Source organism: Sinohyriopsis cumingii, unplaced genomic scaffold, assembly GCF_028554795.1.
Source record: "Sinohyriopsis cumingii isolate HCF-2022 unplaced genomic scaffold, ASM2855479v2 utg001392l, whole genome shotgun sequence".
Taxonomy (NCBI): domain Eukaryota; kingdom Metazoa; phylum Mollusca; class Bivalvia; order Unionida; family Unionidae; genus Sinohyriopsis; species Sinohyriopsis cumingii.
In genome coordinates, this window is record NW_028315992.1 from 428,197 (window position 1) to 445,057 (window position 16,861).

The 16,861-nt window shown below is 36.1% G+C and overlaps 1 protein-coding gene across 1 annotated transcript in view; it reads right to left on the minus strand.

Moving 5' to 3' along the window:
* LOC149772572 (uncharacterized) overlaps positions 1-16,861 on the minus strand; it is a 134,798-nt gene that overhangs the window by 20,679 nt on the left and 97,258 nt on the right. The window contains exons 12-20 of the mRNA XM_089947629.1: positions 15,186-16,521; positions 14,642-14,715; positions 13,928-14,026; positions 6,693-8,165; positions 5,778-6,106; positions 4,966-5,184; positions 4,074-4,381; positions 941-1,061; positions 254-436 (exon numbers count right to left, since the gene is read on the minus strand). Of these exons, the coding sequence (XP_089803755.1) occupies positions 254-436; positions 941-1,061; positions 4,074-4,381; positions 4,966-5,184; positions 5,778-6,106; positions 6,693-8,165; positions 13,928-14,026; positions 14,642-14,715; positions 15,186-16,521 (4,142 nt within the window). The remainder of the gene's footprint in view (positions 1-253; positions 437-940; positions 1,062-4,073; positions 4,382-4,965; positions 5,185-5,777; positions 6,107-6,692; positions 8,166-13,927; positions 14,027-14,641; positions 14,716-15,185; positions 16,522-16,861) is intronic.

Genomic DNA, 16,861 nt, shown 5'->3' on the forward strand with positions numbered 1-16,861 from the left:
ACGATAACCGATGAGCAAGTGCTCAGTTTTACACCTTTTGCAAATTCCTTGATGTCATAAATTGCTGGGTTTCTGTGGTTCTACTGTAAATGACTTGCCAAATAGCCCGCTAGATCACTTTTCAAGTATCGAATGCAATTTTCTCTCTTGCCAATTTGATATTCCAAGGCAAACATCGCATACAATTCAAGCACTGTAGTTTTAATTTTAACGGGAAATAATCAATATTTTGTAAACAGACATAAATAAATACCTTAGTGGTGATTGCAGGTATTGGATATCCACCCACGTTGATAAGTTTTGATAGTCCTTGGAAAATAATGGTTCCGTCTTCAATAACTTTGTCAACGGATACTGAACTTGGCTCACAGCGCATGCCCAAAACTGACCAAGTGACGGTCGAATTGAAGGTAGGTTCAGCAGGATGATAAGCAGCCTGAAGTTAGACATTAGATATACAACAATTATTTTCGGCAGGTATTTTGTGCCATTGCATGGAACATGTGATTCTTTGGTAATGGTTGATTTCTTTGTACTTTTGTTTTAAAATTGTGACGCTAGCATTATGCTGATATTTGTGAAGATGTTTCCCGCAAACATATATTGCAAATGAATATATTGTAAAATTAGGATAATACCACCAATTCATCCAATTTATTTTCTGACTAAAAGAAGCTAAACTGTAGTCAATTATTCTCATTTGATAACGAATTATATTTTTATGAGAAAGATACAAATGTATTATTGTGCATTATATAAGAAAAACATGAAGGAAAAATGCAATTGTGCAAAAATGTGTACCGTCTTAGGTACATTTAGGCTTGGAAATATACTTTACTAATTTTGTAAAATATGTATCCGATAAGGCAATCTTTCTTTGTCAGGATTATTGCTGAATATTCTAGATATATGTAGAAGATACCAAATCTGCAATAATTACCACTTCAAAAGTTCCAGCATCATCCGGTCGTGGGTAGTAGGTGGCTGTCCAACTAGTAGGTTGCAGTGGATTGGTCAACTCTGATATTACTGATGTCCTTCCCGTGGAGAGACTTCTAACTCTACAAAGTATCTTATATTTTCAGCAGCCAATCCCAAGTACAGAATCATATAAGCCACATGAAACGTTTGGACTGCGATGCTCTGAATTTATATCGATTTAGGTGTGCCATTTTAACCCAATAATCTCAAATACAATCTGACAATACCAGTCGAGTTTGCCTTAGCTGCTCTCCCAAGTAATTGCACTTAAGAGACAATCATTCTTAGTTAACATTGGCAAAACGTTATGTTTCTGTTGTTTAACATGAATGACAATGTTGTTGTTTCCCTTCGGGAATTATAATGTTTGATTTGATATTAAACGATATTGTGAATCAGTTACTGAACGAGCGATACGTATATAAACCTGATCACAATAATTTACTGTTTCAAAGCAATACTCTTCCTGTCATATTGTCCGTAATATGCCACTTTAAATTGAATGCAGTTCTAGTTTCGAAAATGAAAAAGTAGGTAAATACCATAATGACCGTAATAAACTAAATTTGGTAGAGCATATTTCTGGGAAAGACATCATATAGACAGGAAGGTGATGGAAAAATATTAAGAATATTTTTTTTTTCACAGACCAAAAAAAGTAATACAATAAGTGCCACTGGTTACAAATCAGCATATAAATTTGTAGCTGAGGTTCAGTGGCCGTTTATTAATGTAAGCCAACTGGAGTAAAGACAAATATGCACCTAGACCGGCTTTAGGACAAATACAGGGCAGTATTCTGGATATTTGACGATCCACTAAAATATTTGTTTTACTCTATCTACTGCGACACTCGTTCTAATTGTAGGAGAGGCTTCAAATCATTATTCGGAACGTATTCTTCGAAGAGGAAGGACGGCAGTTAAATAAGAATGTATTCGATATTAAACGTGTTTAATATCTCATGACATTGACTACGTACATTAATTTAAGGTCCAGAATACATGCTTTAGGATGTATAATACTCCGAACTAGGCCATATATACATTATCTGGATAAGGAGTTCCTAACATGTTAAGTAATCATTAGTTAAATCAGTATTGTGGAAGTTGAATATCTGTATCCAGTGCAAACATATGATTCAGTGAAAACTGAAGAATACGATGTTAAGAATATGAAACTAAAATATAAACATTGGTCAGAAAACGATTTTGGACAATTCTTGCTGTAAAAATAAATAATGCCTTCGCTAAATTGTTTGATGAAGATGATGGGCTTTTATATTTAGCCTTTGTATATTCTTCAGTTTTGTTTCCCGAGAAACTTTTCTGGAATTACCAGATGAATAAAATTTCGGGTAAAATGACTTACGTGTGAGACAACAAGAACGAACATTGGCCCAGTTAGTAAAATAACTATACAACTATGCAGACGTAATTGTCTTGGGAACAGCTCTCTCTCTCCCTCCCCTATTTCTCTTGGTCGTCATGCGATTGTCTGTGCAACACACGATTACAAATAACACCGATTAAGTAGCATGACGTTTAAAGTTTAAAGTGTTATTACAAAGCAATGTGGTATATCAATACCTTTGGCATATCAAATTGTGATCCGCCTGAATGATGTTTCATAATAGTTTTTCAATATTAGGTTATATTTCAGAAACAGGCTATCGTTTTGACATTCTATAAAATAACGATATCATTATTCATAATTCCAGTCTTCTATGTGAATTAAATATGTACACAACTTCATGGAAATACTCTCTGCTTTTCAATGGATTTCTCTCTCTCTCTCCCTCCATCTCTCTTACATAAGGTAGAGAATACGGGAAAGTAGGTGGTGTGAGAAAATGTGGATGAATTCATAGAATCACAAAAGTAACTTTCAACAAAGCAGGCGTCTGAGCGTGATATCAGGAATATGCAGCGATGACTGCATGATAAAAAACGTGTGACACGCTGCATTGAAAATATCATTCCGGATCATTTAAACACGAATTTAGTCGAAATGTTTATAACGATTGGCAAAGTCAATGGTTCTGAGTATGAGCCATGCTCTTTAGATTCCAAAAGAAACAGCATAGAACGCCATCTTAGGGCTGAAGGGTATCAAGTATCTCTGAGAGACCGTCAATTTCAGAAATCAACCAAAGCACTAAATTCTAAAAAAATGCAACTGAAAAAAGCAAGATCAAGTGACTTCGTAACTGTTAAGCGTACACTTTTCATGGTATTTTTACACAAAGTTCACAATACAAAAGATGCAATGTTACAATGACCTGTTAAACATGCACGGTACACTTATTGGTCATCATATATCATTGCAATGGTTTGTTTGCTTTTGTTTGTTTCTTCTTGGTTTTTTAAACGATATTAATATGGGTTTTAAATATTAAAATATCCGAAGGTCGCCCTACGCTTGCCTAACATTATATTCACTGTGTGGGCTGGTAAGGGTATAGACTGCTCGAGTAATACAGAAACATAGGGAAGGACAAATAATAAATGCCTTTATGTTAAGTCTCATCACCCCCATCCCCAGTCTGTATATCTGTCTGTCTGTCTCTCTCTCCAAGCACATTTGATCTCTCTCTCTCTCTCTCTCTCTCTCTTCGTAAACAAAGAACCCTTACAAGACGAGCCTGACATAATAAATTGTGACATGCAACGAGGATTCTTGACTTACAAATGATGGCATAATATTTAGGTACTTTTTTGTGTGTGACGGATGTTTTCTCCACAATATTGAACACGTAGGTCATTGGACTAACATTTATAATCTTCGTTTGGTTGCATATACGTTGTTTCAATTACTATTGGCTGTGTACGCACTATCACTTGTCCATTGTAACGTATATTTAACTGCAAGCCTGTGATGTGATCTAGGAAACCTTATTTCTACCATTTGTCGGTTTGGATGCATTTATATGTACTTGCAAGACACAATAGATTAAGTTTTAATGGTTCGCAAAAACGACATATTAACTAGATATTTGGTTGCAAATTTTGTCTCAATTTATATCTTAATTTGGGAATACAGAACAATTGTTAAGGTCTTTAGTTGGAAATCTTGAGCTGGAGTTAACGTACCTGATATCAACGGGAATAACTCGTGGCGTGCTCCCATCTACAAAGTTTACAACACCTGATATTGACACAGGTTTGGGTAATGGTAAAATGCCACTCGGTTCAATACTAGTCGCCTGTGCAGAATATGAGCGTGGAACCATTATTGACCACGTGATACTATGAGAACCAATAATATTGCTTGCTTTTGCTGTAATTTGATAGGGTGCTGAACCAGCCAGTCTGCGCCTCCACTCCACCAATCCATTTCGTTCATTTATTGTCATGCTACTTGGATAGTTAGTCAAAGTCCATGTTATTGGTTCACTTCCCTGGAAAAAAGTGGATGAAATCGTCATCAGTTTTTGTGAAGAAAATGGATTGTATGGATACTCAGTTATATATTGGATAGAGTTAGTACGTAGTGTGACATTTACAATATTTTGTTTTTCAGTGCATTTACGAGAATGTCTGAATAAGTATCTGCTGGTTGAATATTAGGCTGGTTGACTTAAAGCAGGCTTAGTGGTATATATGTGCTTAGGATTTTCACATTTAATTAGTTATTTGTACATTTAATGTGTATCATACAACGTCTTATTGCTAATGACTGCAAAATGAAACTGCGTGACACTTCTATCGGATTTAAAATTGTGGAATCGCAGTTGATGTCATTGTACATAATTAATAAAATCAAATGATCAAAAATATGTCTATTTGGAATATAATTTTAATGAGTACGACGATGAGTTTGTAAACAAATAATGCTTTAATTTCTTCCACATTGTTTCGCAAATATAATCATAATGTGACAACAAAATAAAATCGGTTATTTAAATGATGCAAGGAGAAATAAATGAATAACGAAATTAAAGCTACAGTTTCGAATGTAGTGCACCAGTAAATGTATACCAACCTGAGTTAAATTCAACTGGTAGGAATACGAACTTGATTCCGAAACTGTTGCTTGTGCAGGAGGGGCTTGTATGATGGGAGCGAGCAATTCTACAGTACACCCATCTCCAGTCCATGGAAGGTTGCAGGAACAACCACCAAATAGACATTGGCCATGGGGAGGATTCAGACCACGCCCGCAAGCTCCTGGCGGACATGTTGCATAGTATGTGTAAACGAGCTGAAAGTACGTGCAATATGCATATAATGTAAATTTCATATTAACGTTTGAACCATAAAAACTTAATAATAACAATATCACAAATCAGGAAATGAAAACACTATATTTGGCACTAAGAAGTAATTCTAATGAAACATTTTGTCATTACAAGTCATTGTGTTCTCTCGAACTCCTTAATAAAATAATTAATCCAACTATAATCGTAATACAGTTATACACATCGCTAAATAGTCTTCCAAACACGAAGCCATTGTTTCGGGTCAGAGGGTGAAGTTCCAATAGCAACTCAAATATATATTGTAGTTCTTATTGTGTTGTCTTTGTAGGCGGAGCTAAGATATACTTTCACGACTATTATTTTAAAGAAGAAAAAACAGAAACTGCCACCGAATTGTTAAAAATGAGACATATGTTTTAATTTTTTTGACTTTATTTGTAGTTCTATACAGACAAAATCATGTTTTCAAATCCATGAAGGGTATCAGAACAAGGAAAACGGACTGATGACAAATCATGTTTCACATTCAGAGATAGGCTATTTCAGCGACACAAGAGTTCATTTTGTATATAGAACACCATTGACAAGCACTTACTTTGTTGTTAGTATATAACGTTCCATTTGGTGAAACTTCAAGAATGATGTCGCCAGAAGGAAGTGCAGGAGCGGTACAAATCACATGATTCCAAGCGACCCAAGTGCCATTGGAAACGTTTGTTCCAAATTTACAAAAGTAGGTATTATTTTGTGTCTCAGGAAAATTATGTCCCCAGACATGTACTAGGTTACCTCCCTTGTCAGTACCTTGACTTGGTATGATATTTAACGCCATGATCAATGGCAAACAGTTCGGTCCATAAAATGTTTCATTGCATCTGTCACATAAGTATCCAGCCCAGTTGTTTCCATTACAAACGCAGAGTCCTGTAGGTTCAAAACGGAAAACGGACTGAATATATATATATATATATATATATATATATATATATATATATATATATATATATATATATATATATATATAACTAGAAAGTCAACTTGGGTTTATACTGATCGCATTGTATTGATGCATATGATCTAATACCTTACATTCCTGTGTTGAATGATGAATAATATCTACTATTATTCGGAGACATTCGGCTTGATTGCACAGTTTCGCTTCAAATACATCTCACTTTTTCCGAAATTGTAACTTTTCTTGAACTCTACCATCAGCTATCAAACTTTTCTAATCTTATCAAGTAAGTTATAGACTTTTATGATTGGTCCAAACTTATTTCCGGAACAAATAACGACAATTATTTGTAGACCTTGTTTCATCATTGCCTTATATATTCTCTCAATTTTATAAAGTTTAGGAGGATTATGATCTGACGCAGGGAACTGAGTGTTATAATAGTATAATTTCGTTAAAATAAAAATGTCTTATAAAACTTGAATGAACTTGGAAAATTGCTTTTCTTTCATGCAATTATTTTACAGTGAGGAGTTTTTTTTGCGAAAATGATACCTGTGTTTAGGTCGCAGACTCCATTTCTACAAGATGGACACGGTTTACAATCCGGTCCCCAGTGTAAAGCAACGCATCTGCTGCAGTCATTGCCTGTAAAGTCACCTGCGCATGTACACACATTTGGTCGAATACAGACTCCATGATAGCTACAGTTATTGACATTGTTACATGTAGCATAAATGCATTCATCACCAGTCCAACCGTCCAAACAACTGCATCGGTCAGGTCCAACACATTGTCCATTTCCATAACAGAAGTTCACACCTGCACAGTCATAGTCTGAGCAAGATTGTCCCGCCCATCCGGAGATACATCTACAGCCATTTGGACGCACGCACTCTCCATGTCCACTGCAGTTGTTAACACCAGAACAGTCGAACGTTTGATCGGTCAAAATAGGTGTGATATTAACACTTAAAATAGTAATATCTCTTCTGTAGTCAAATATTCTATTGGAAACAAAAGTAGGGTTGGCACTACCCCACCAATTATTTGCAGCTGTAATTGTACCGTTGCCTTGCCTGGTCACGTATAAATCAAATGGTGAACCCGGATTATCGAAAATATTTTGAGACAATTTGTAATGCCGGGTATTGACTTTAACTACAGAATCCTTGTCTTTGTTGGACAAAAGCTTATTATAGAAAAATGTTCCATTCACCACGTAATCGCTCGCATCCAAGTATATAGCACACGCTGCATCGTTTATCTCAAATACATTTGTTGAAATATCAAATCGTCTGTAAGCGAGATCAGAACTTCCACTTGCAAAAGCATGTAACATGCATTGATTAGTAGAACTTGTCTTGTTACCCTTCTTCACAATATTATCATGAAATGTTAAGTTCATTAAGTTCCATGTTTTTAACATGATATCTCCATTATTCTCAAAGTAGTTATTCCCTATGTCAATCTGTCTTGTAAATCCATTGTCGTACACGTACCAATACTGATATGATGGAGCATTTACATCCAAAGTTAGGCCCTTGTTATTGATGAAGTTATTTTTAAATAAGTTAATGGTATTAATACTGTAGTAATTCTGAGTTGAAATAAATACACCAACTGTATTGTTGTCAATGGTGCAGTTCTCCATGTAGAAATTTCCGGCAACATTTGTGGAACCGAACGTCACTTCGATGGCTTTGGAGCAGTTACGTATAGTGCTTCTGCTTAGCTTGAATTGACCCCAGTCTGAGTTCAAATATATTCCTCGCGACGACACATTCCGAACTGTAACGTTCACAATGGAGATGTTTCCGTTGTTTCTCAAAAAAATTCCATCTCCATTCGTGTTCTCGATAATTGTTCCCAAGAAATCATGAAGAATGATTCCTTGCTCGAGACTCATAGCAAGTCCAAAACCTGATGAATCCGATATAATGCACGACGATATAACAAAATATGGACTCTGAGTCTGTAGACCAAGTCTTGTTCGTAATATATGTGTAAAGTTCAGCCTTGACTCATCTGAAGAAGAAAATATGGTAGAATGGGAATAAATGCGAAGTTCAAAGTTTCATAAGCAAATATTAATATTCGGGTAAGTGGTAAATATATATTATTGTAGAAGTTGTGTAAGATCTCTCTTTCTCTCTCTCTTTCTCTCTCTGTCACACACACACACACACACACACACACACACTCAAACATATAAATATTTCTCCGATCAAAATAGGTTAGAAAAAATAACATTGCCCCGCAAATTCAGCCCATCCAGGCTGATACATTTAGCTATCAATATAAAAGTTATCTGTCCACTTAGATAGGAGGTGTATTGTTCTGACACTGGAACATGAATTGGCGCAACATATCATAAATGTTTCGATTACTGTTAGATCAAAAGGGTTTCTATCTGTATGGACGTAACTGCGGAGAGGTTGCGAGTGTTTTTGCTAGAATAGACGGGACGCCCTCGATATTGATGTAAGTGCGAGAAGTTGTGTGTGTATGCATATCGTGAACAGGTAAGTATAACTAAAGAAACACTTTTCTCGACAAAACCTTGTTTCTTATTCAACTAATTTACACAATCATAATACCTTAAGATAATAGGTACGAGGTGGAGGAGATACGTCCTCTTACCAAGGATATACCATCTTCGGTGTGCTAAGTATGCGGGACAGTTTCGAGATAACACGACTGGAGAACAAACTATTCGTCAGACGAACAACCGCAACATAGAAATATGTTTCTTCCTGCAAATCAAGAGAAGTCGTTTGCCTTCGTCCTGATGAAGAATTTGAACGGCCTGAGACTGTAACGTTTTACGAAACGACTATGGGCAACACCAGATCTATATGTACCTTTTAGGATTAAGGATGTCTGAGATAATGACGGAGAGGTGAACTCGATTCTCCATCGAAAGAAATCGATAATGATAGATAGAGAACAGTTTCGATCAAATGCAGTATATCTTCAAACTGCCCTAACTTTAGTGGCTGAAGTATGTTTGGTCTGGGCTTATTTTCCGATATGCGGAAGCAGTAACGCACTTTTTAGGACAAGACTGTTCGTGCTGATGTTTTCCTTTCCCTCTGTGAGGGTTAGGAGGAGGTTTGGGATTTTTACGTTACGGCTATGTCCTTTTTAATTAACACTTCCTAGGTCGAAATGGTTCCCGTATAATACATTGAGATGAAGGGAATATCGGATAGGCCTTTGTTTTGATCGGTATCCTTTCTTTCACGATGATGCAGAGTGTCAGAATGTGTGAAACGGAAGGGCTTGATGGGTATTAATGTTTTCTTGTCAAAGAGCCATAGTACGAAGTTAGATAATTGAGACACAGATGCCTGCAGTGGTATGTTTTCTTCTTGGGCACACAACAGTGTGAAGATCAAATTTGTTTTCGTACACTTTTAAAGTGGAGAGCCATCTCGCTCGAGCGATATCTCGACTACTGGTTGTGAGAACAGTCTGTTCCTGAGGGTTTGTGTAATACTATCAAGACGAGCAGGTTCAGTTACTCTGGGATGCAACAAAACACCTGCCGCAGCTGTTGCTTGAGCAAACGATGACATTTTAGATTCCTGGAGATTTCTGACCAGACAGTGATGAGGTCGTTGATACACGATTTTCTCATTTGAGAAAAGCAACAAAGATGAAGAGTCACTTCGATTCATCTGCCTTCTGTACCACCTTCAGAGGTGTTGGAGGGTAAGCGAATGCTTCCAGGCCGTTCCAGTATATGGAAAGAGCATCGACCAAACAAGCCTTCATATCCGGTACTTGTAAGGCAAATGCTGTGCCTTTGCATTCCAACTAGACGAAAATAGATCCACCATTAGCTAATCTCATCAGGCACATATCTAAATGAAACCCGAAGGATTAATTGATGACTAATACATTTAATCGGCATGGGACAGAAACGTCGGGGGGACTTCGTTCCAACATGCAGTTTGATATAGCTCATCACAGTTGATATGTCGGACAGATAAGAATTCCATATTCATGCTGTTTCTGAGTCCTGCTGAGAAAGTTCTGAGATTGAAGCTGTGTGAATGGTTAGGTACAGACACGCATCTTCCAAGTCAACATTGATTGTGTAGTCTCCCGCGTGGAAGACATTTAGAACACATCGTGGTGTTTTCATCGCGATTGAATTGATAGAGTATGTTTGTGTCTGACGCGACCCTTAACAAAGGCATAGAAGCGCTAAATGTTACCCTGAATCCCTAGGGAACCGCTTGTCAGGTCCATAGGTTATCGTGTCACATCTTATCCCATTCAGTAGGGACGAACAAGAGCCTTCTACATACCGTGATCGGTGCTAAAGGCAGAAGGAAGATGGTATAATTGTTTAGATGGTGTGCTGTATTGGACCGAAACTCTCTGCCTCTAGTTCATTTTTGTTCAGAAGAACTGAGGTTTGTGACAGTTGTATATTCGGTAGACTGCTTTCCAGTGGCTTGTGTCATTTATATTGTGTCATTTATATCATTTTGTTAATAGTCCTAAGAATAACTCCACTTTAGCTGCGATAGTGAGGGACGTGGCTCGTTTGCGGATTTTTGCCGAGTATCGGTGCGTAAAGAAGAAAGACAAAAACGAAAACGACAAGGGGACATGCGGGAAATTTCCTTTGTCTTTGGATAAAGATGTTGTCACTTGTGTTGCCTGTGAAATAGCTGGAGAAGAGTCGAGGATGGTGCCTAAATAACTCCCAGAACATCCAGAGCTTGATAGGGTGACTTTCAAGCTGTTGCTAAGTACATGCTTCCTTTGTGTGGCAAATGAATGAGCACAAAGTGAAGAGATATCTCTTTAATACTGAGGTACTAACCTGGGCGTAGTTCGCAGGGAGTGCCTTTAGGCTCTATGCGGTTACCATAGGTCATTGAGAGTACCTGATTAATATGGGTTCGTGATACTGGGTAAGGTCATTATTTTGGTGTCTGCTACTGAATGATTGATTGTGGTCGTGATCCATTACGATCACAGGCATAAGACAGAGACCGGTCAAGAACAGGGCCATAGTGGCTGGCATGCCGTTGTTCAGTTCATGATGGTGGGGCGGGGTATAGAATATTAATCCACCATGACTGTATCTTTACTCTCTATTACGCTATCCTGTAATAGATATGGTGTCGAACCAGAGCGTGAAAACGGATGACATGCCAGTCTCTGAAGGTGCGTTTCTGCGATTTCCCCGCCCATTAACTTCTGTCGTTATATGCATGTCTGTAATGTATTTGTAGATTGACAACATGAATAAGCTACCCATATTGAGTGGTTGTCATTCCGATCTTGCTCATGGTCTAAAGCTGTAAGATAAAGGAGAACAAACAATATATACAGGTTCAGCGCGGCACGCATCCTGTTATTTTTTGAAATTCGGAGTTGAGGTGAAGGGTATCACACTATCATCAATTACTTATAAAAATGCGCACGTGGCCATTCAGGCAGAGATTTGGATCGTTGTTATTAATGTTTATGAAGAAGACGCTAAAATATCAATTGTAATAAATGTTACCTGTAGGGAAGGCCAACTGCCTGCCTGTATAAGTAAATTCATATAAGCCTCGCTCATAGTAACTTTGACTAGATTATAGATAGAAAACGTATCTGTAAGTACATGACCGCGGAGAAAAATGTACAGCAAAATGATTGTTTTCTATAGTCCACACCATGTACAAATAAATTAAATAAAGCGTCTTAATTGATTCAAAGTAAAGACCACATTAGAGACAGTACAGGTACAAATCACTAGAACAGCACCTATATAACAAGGAATGGACGCTAATAATATATTTATATAAGAAACTTACCTCAAGTATTTAATTTTCTTACGTGCTCATTTTTCCACGTTAAATTTACATTGTCAGAATCGTTCAGTATTACCCGATACTGAACTCGCGCGACAATACACATATAGCATTCACTTGCATAAAGAAACTACTTTCTATTGTAAACCAACAATGGACGCAGACGCCAGCACTTTTGATTGTACACAAATCATGTACACTCGCGTAAAAGGCTCTTTACGTTGTGGTTGTTTAAATTTGTTTCTGAATGACCTAAAACAGGTGTTTCGTGGACTGCCACGTGCCAGCTGTTTTGGCACATTCCGCGTTGATACAATGTTACGGATTTAGGCTAGCTACAGTATATAACAGACTCAAGATAAGGTCCTTACATATAACATACAAGTGACAAGTCATATACTCTCTTCTTTAGCTGGTGATAAGAATGGCAAAATGAAATACACTTACAGTTTTACATCCTGAATTTCCTCAAAAATGTATTTTCTTAATTCTGCAAATCCGAATTACATGAGCCATATCATAGGTTTTGAATCTGGATTACAGATTTCGAAATTGTGCTGTAATTTCAATGATAAGTGCAATGCATCCTCCTTACTGCACTCAAAATGAAATAAGCATTAAATTCCAAAGCGTAGAATTAATAACTGCAATTGAAAGACTTCATATTTTTCCCACATTATGACTTCAAACATTCAGTGATAGAAACAGAAACACATTTGCAGATGTCAACACGCTTCTCCCTAGCGTATTAAATCTCATGTATTTCATGTGGAATCGTCACATACAAATCCAGTCCATAATCATGAAATTTCCTAGAATCGAGAAAAATCCCAAAATCTATTCATTCCAGATCAAAAGGAAAAGTTGTTGCAATGCACATTCATTTACAATATGACTCCAAATTTCAATTTTAACTAGACACGCCATTTTCTTTCGAAAGTTATGTCGAACGCGCGACTAAGTTCAAATTTATCTGGGCGGAGTAATGTGCGCAGTAATAATGTTGATTTGTGTAATGATGAATATGCGCTTGTGTATTTAGTTTGCAATGCGGCATACATTCATTTACGTTGTTTCTTGTAGTGTATTGTGTTTATATAATTAAACCTTAGGTAGAATAAAAAAATGAGCATATAATAAAAAGGTTACTGCATTTGTATGGGAAAATACGAAGTCGTTTTGTCAAAAGGATATACTGCACTCCCAAGGTCGTGCAGTATTCCATCACAAGACTCGTTCATATTTTCCCATACAAATGCAGTAGTCTATAAATACTTAGGATGAATATATGGTATTACGATGATAGTAATATCGACCAAGTGAACTATAGTCATCCACATTTGAGAAAGAAATATTTGAAAATAGGGAATATATTCTAAATATTGTGATATATATTTAAGAGCGAAATTCGCCATTTATTCATCTCTATAACTTAACATATTCAAGTGTCGCACATATGTCCAGTACATTGTGTTAGTGGAACATTATCATAACATTGACATAATCGTCTAAAGCCCGATTCAGGTTAGTGGAAACATTAACTCGCTTGTATTCTCATTAAAGGTTTGACACATAATTATCAGTAATTGATGTAATGTTCAGAACATCGATAAAATAAATGTTGGTATGTTTTTCATGACATCAAATTCTCTTCTAAAGAACTACAAGAACCCAACACTACTGCCAGACTGCATTTATATCTTAAGTTTCAGGAACTACAGGGATAAACAAAGAGTGAATCTTCGGAGAGAAAGGTACACCTATCGCGGGAATAACCCCTTTGGAGGAGTGGAAGGGGTAAATAAAGTAAGAAATACTGAGTGAATCACTTCTTGGAGGAGATACTGTCAATACATAACTGGTTTAAACCAGATATATCGTCAATTAGGCAATGATAAATGGTCAAATAATATGAGGTAAGATGATGCTAAATGCAGTATCTGTCATAAAATGTCAACAATCTACCTGTCACTGTTGAATTTAGAATAATCCCAAACCATCTTGTTGCATTTGCTCCCTCTAATACTATCCTTGAGTCGGCAAGACCTCTTGTTTGTAAGGAACCTAAGGATGACAATGCACATAATACAGATTGGTACGAAATATTTCCTTAATTAGGGTCCAGGTGATCCTCTCGGAATGGTAACGAGAAAATGAAGTAAATGTTGTAATAATGGATAAAACTAATGTAGAACGTTTGGCGGACGTGGCTAGGTACAATGGTAAAGATGAAATATATCTCAAGGATATATTATCTTCAATTGTAAAAATTAAAATACATGTCAATTATAGTGATCCCTGAATGTTACATCCTCATCTCCCATCACGAATAAAATCAAATGAGCTAATTCATCTTTCAACATTCAATGCGAACTTCAAAAGAAATTATAAAAAGATTTCCAACATTGTCTTTTTTGTCAACAATTTGGCGGAAACAAAGAAGGGTATAATTTAGTTTGTATTTAGACTTGGTGTGAGTTATCTATCTATCTATTTATCTCTCTCTCTCTCTCTCTCTCTCTCTATCTATATATCTATATACAAACAAATGCATATAGTAAAAATACTTTCTCTTTAAAGATGAATAATTGTTAAATACATTTTTTAAATTGTGAAAACGTAGCATATTCCATTTCAGTATTATATGATTTGTGACCATGTACAATTTTGCAAACTTACCAAATGCATAAATTCCGCGATCGTTCTCAAATTGAAGTATCACCCCATCTTCGATGACGAGTCTTGAATCGTTCCTGGAATTCAGATGTTTGATATTTACATAATCATAAGATTATAGCAGGTGCCACTTTGATGGAGCACTACATTTGAACGAAGGATTGGTTTAGAAGAAATTGTAAAATTTTCATCTGGTGAAAATGCACTGACATTTCATAATATAGTTTCAAAACAAAAGAATGGATAGCAAATATCACTTGGGAGGAAAGTTACTTTATATCTTAGAAAGATAAAAGTAACAAATTCGCGTTGATTCGATACAATATTTAAGTGCACCAACATGGTAAGTAAAGTTTACCAAGTGAAAAAGAATGTAATTTATTACGACTGAGACAAGATGCAGTTCAAATAGTTACACATGTCAAAATTCAAATAAATTATATTTATAAACACAAAAAAGTTTGAAAATATTTGTATGAAATCGTTCGACATAAAGAGTTTATGATACATTGATACAAACATCGTATTGAAAGTTGAACGGATTTACCTCAACATGATCGATCGAGTAATTCTATACGGTGACATCTGCTTTAATAGATTTATTAATCCTGTCACTTCTCCTCCTAGGGCGCCATCTAGGTTGAATGTGTCTTGTTCCTGTGCAAGTTGTGTTTGCATTGTAACATCAATATAATATGGAACATAGTAAATGAAAGATTTTGTCATGTTTTTTTCAAAACCGCACACCTTTTCTACAACCTTCTCCCCATTTGATTCGCCCCAGAAGTTGAATTTGGCATCAAGAGAAAAGGTACTTTTGAAGTCTGGTCCCACTACTTCACATTCAGATCCTATATTTTTGAAAATATTTTTAGATATTGTTACATTATCGTAGTAAGTGTTCAACACGATTGTTGACTTTACTTTATTGTCTAGAAAATTGTTTTCATAAATGGTAATATTACCATTGTAACTAACGTCGACATTTCCTGTAAAGACAATTAAGTTTGCGGTAATGCTGTTTTTGAAAGTGTTGTTCATTATCCAAACGGTAGACACTTTATCTATGTCAATATATGCTAATTGAAACACAGATTCAGTGATATTCTCGAACGTATTATTACGAATCATAATGTGTCCGATACTGTTTGCGTACGAGTACGATTGATCCGTAATTAAGAGTGTTCGATTGCCATTCTGAAATGTATTGTGTTCTAAAGTATAGAAGTATTCACTACTACTATAGTAAGTTTTGTATAGACGAATTCCGTCCGCTGTATTATTTACGAATCGATTACGTTTCATGGTCACGTTGAGACGCGATGACTGATCAAGATAGATTTCTATATATTGCCGCGTATTCCATGCTCCCCAATAAGTATAACTGCCATAATTATGATTCGACACATTGCAAGATTCAAGGAGGACTTCATAGGGCCTGTAAGCATTTAAAGCATACTGACGGTTCAGAGACAGCATAGATGAGAACAGGTGGGTTTTTCCCCCAGTGTTTATGTATACTCCACTCAAATGATTATCCACAATATGACATTTTGAAATGATTACTGTGGTATTTGCTTCGACACTAAATCCACTTTCGGTGTTTCCTTGTACTAAACAATTCTGAATCTCGATCCTTGGATAGTTCATTGGTACTTGTTCTGACCGGATCAAAACGCCACTTTTGCTATTGTTGGCAGCAATAAGATTTTCAACCTTTATTTCATAGTAAGAAGAGTTATCCTTTGTAGTGGTGAAGATAAACCCATGTTCTTGTGAGAAGTTGGATACAACACCACTTATCTCTGAAAAATTTCCATTGATAGAGACACCATTCAGCGTATTGTTAACGTGGATGCTGCGTAAAGTTGACATTACATTGCCTGCAAATATAAAGAAGATATATATATATATATATATATATATATATATATATATATATATATATATATATATATATATATATATATATATTTATATATATATATTCTACACTCTCGAACTCCGCATGTGAAACCTGAGAGTGCTTGCATCCAGAATGGATCTAAAACTAAATCATTCCCGCTACACGCAACAGCTTCACCCGCATAAACCCTTAAGCCTAACACGTGAATCTAATGGAGAGATCTACAATGATAACACATTTAACGCAAATTCAAAAGACCTGACCTTCTACAATGGGCTTATATTTACATATTTCAAATTCATTGAAACTTATAGAAT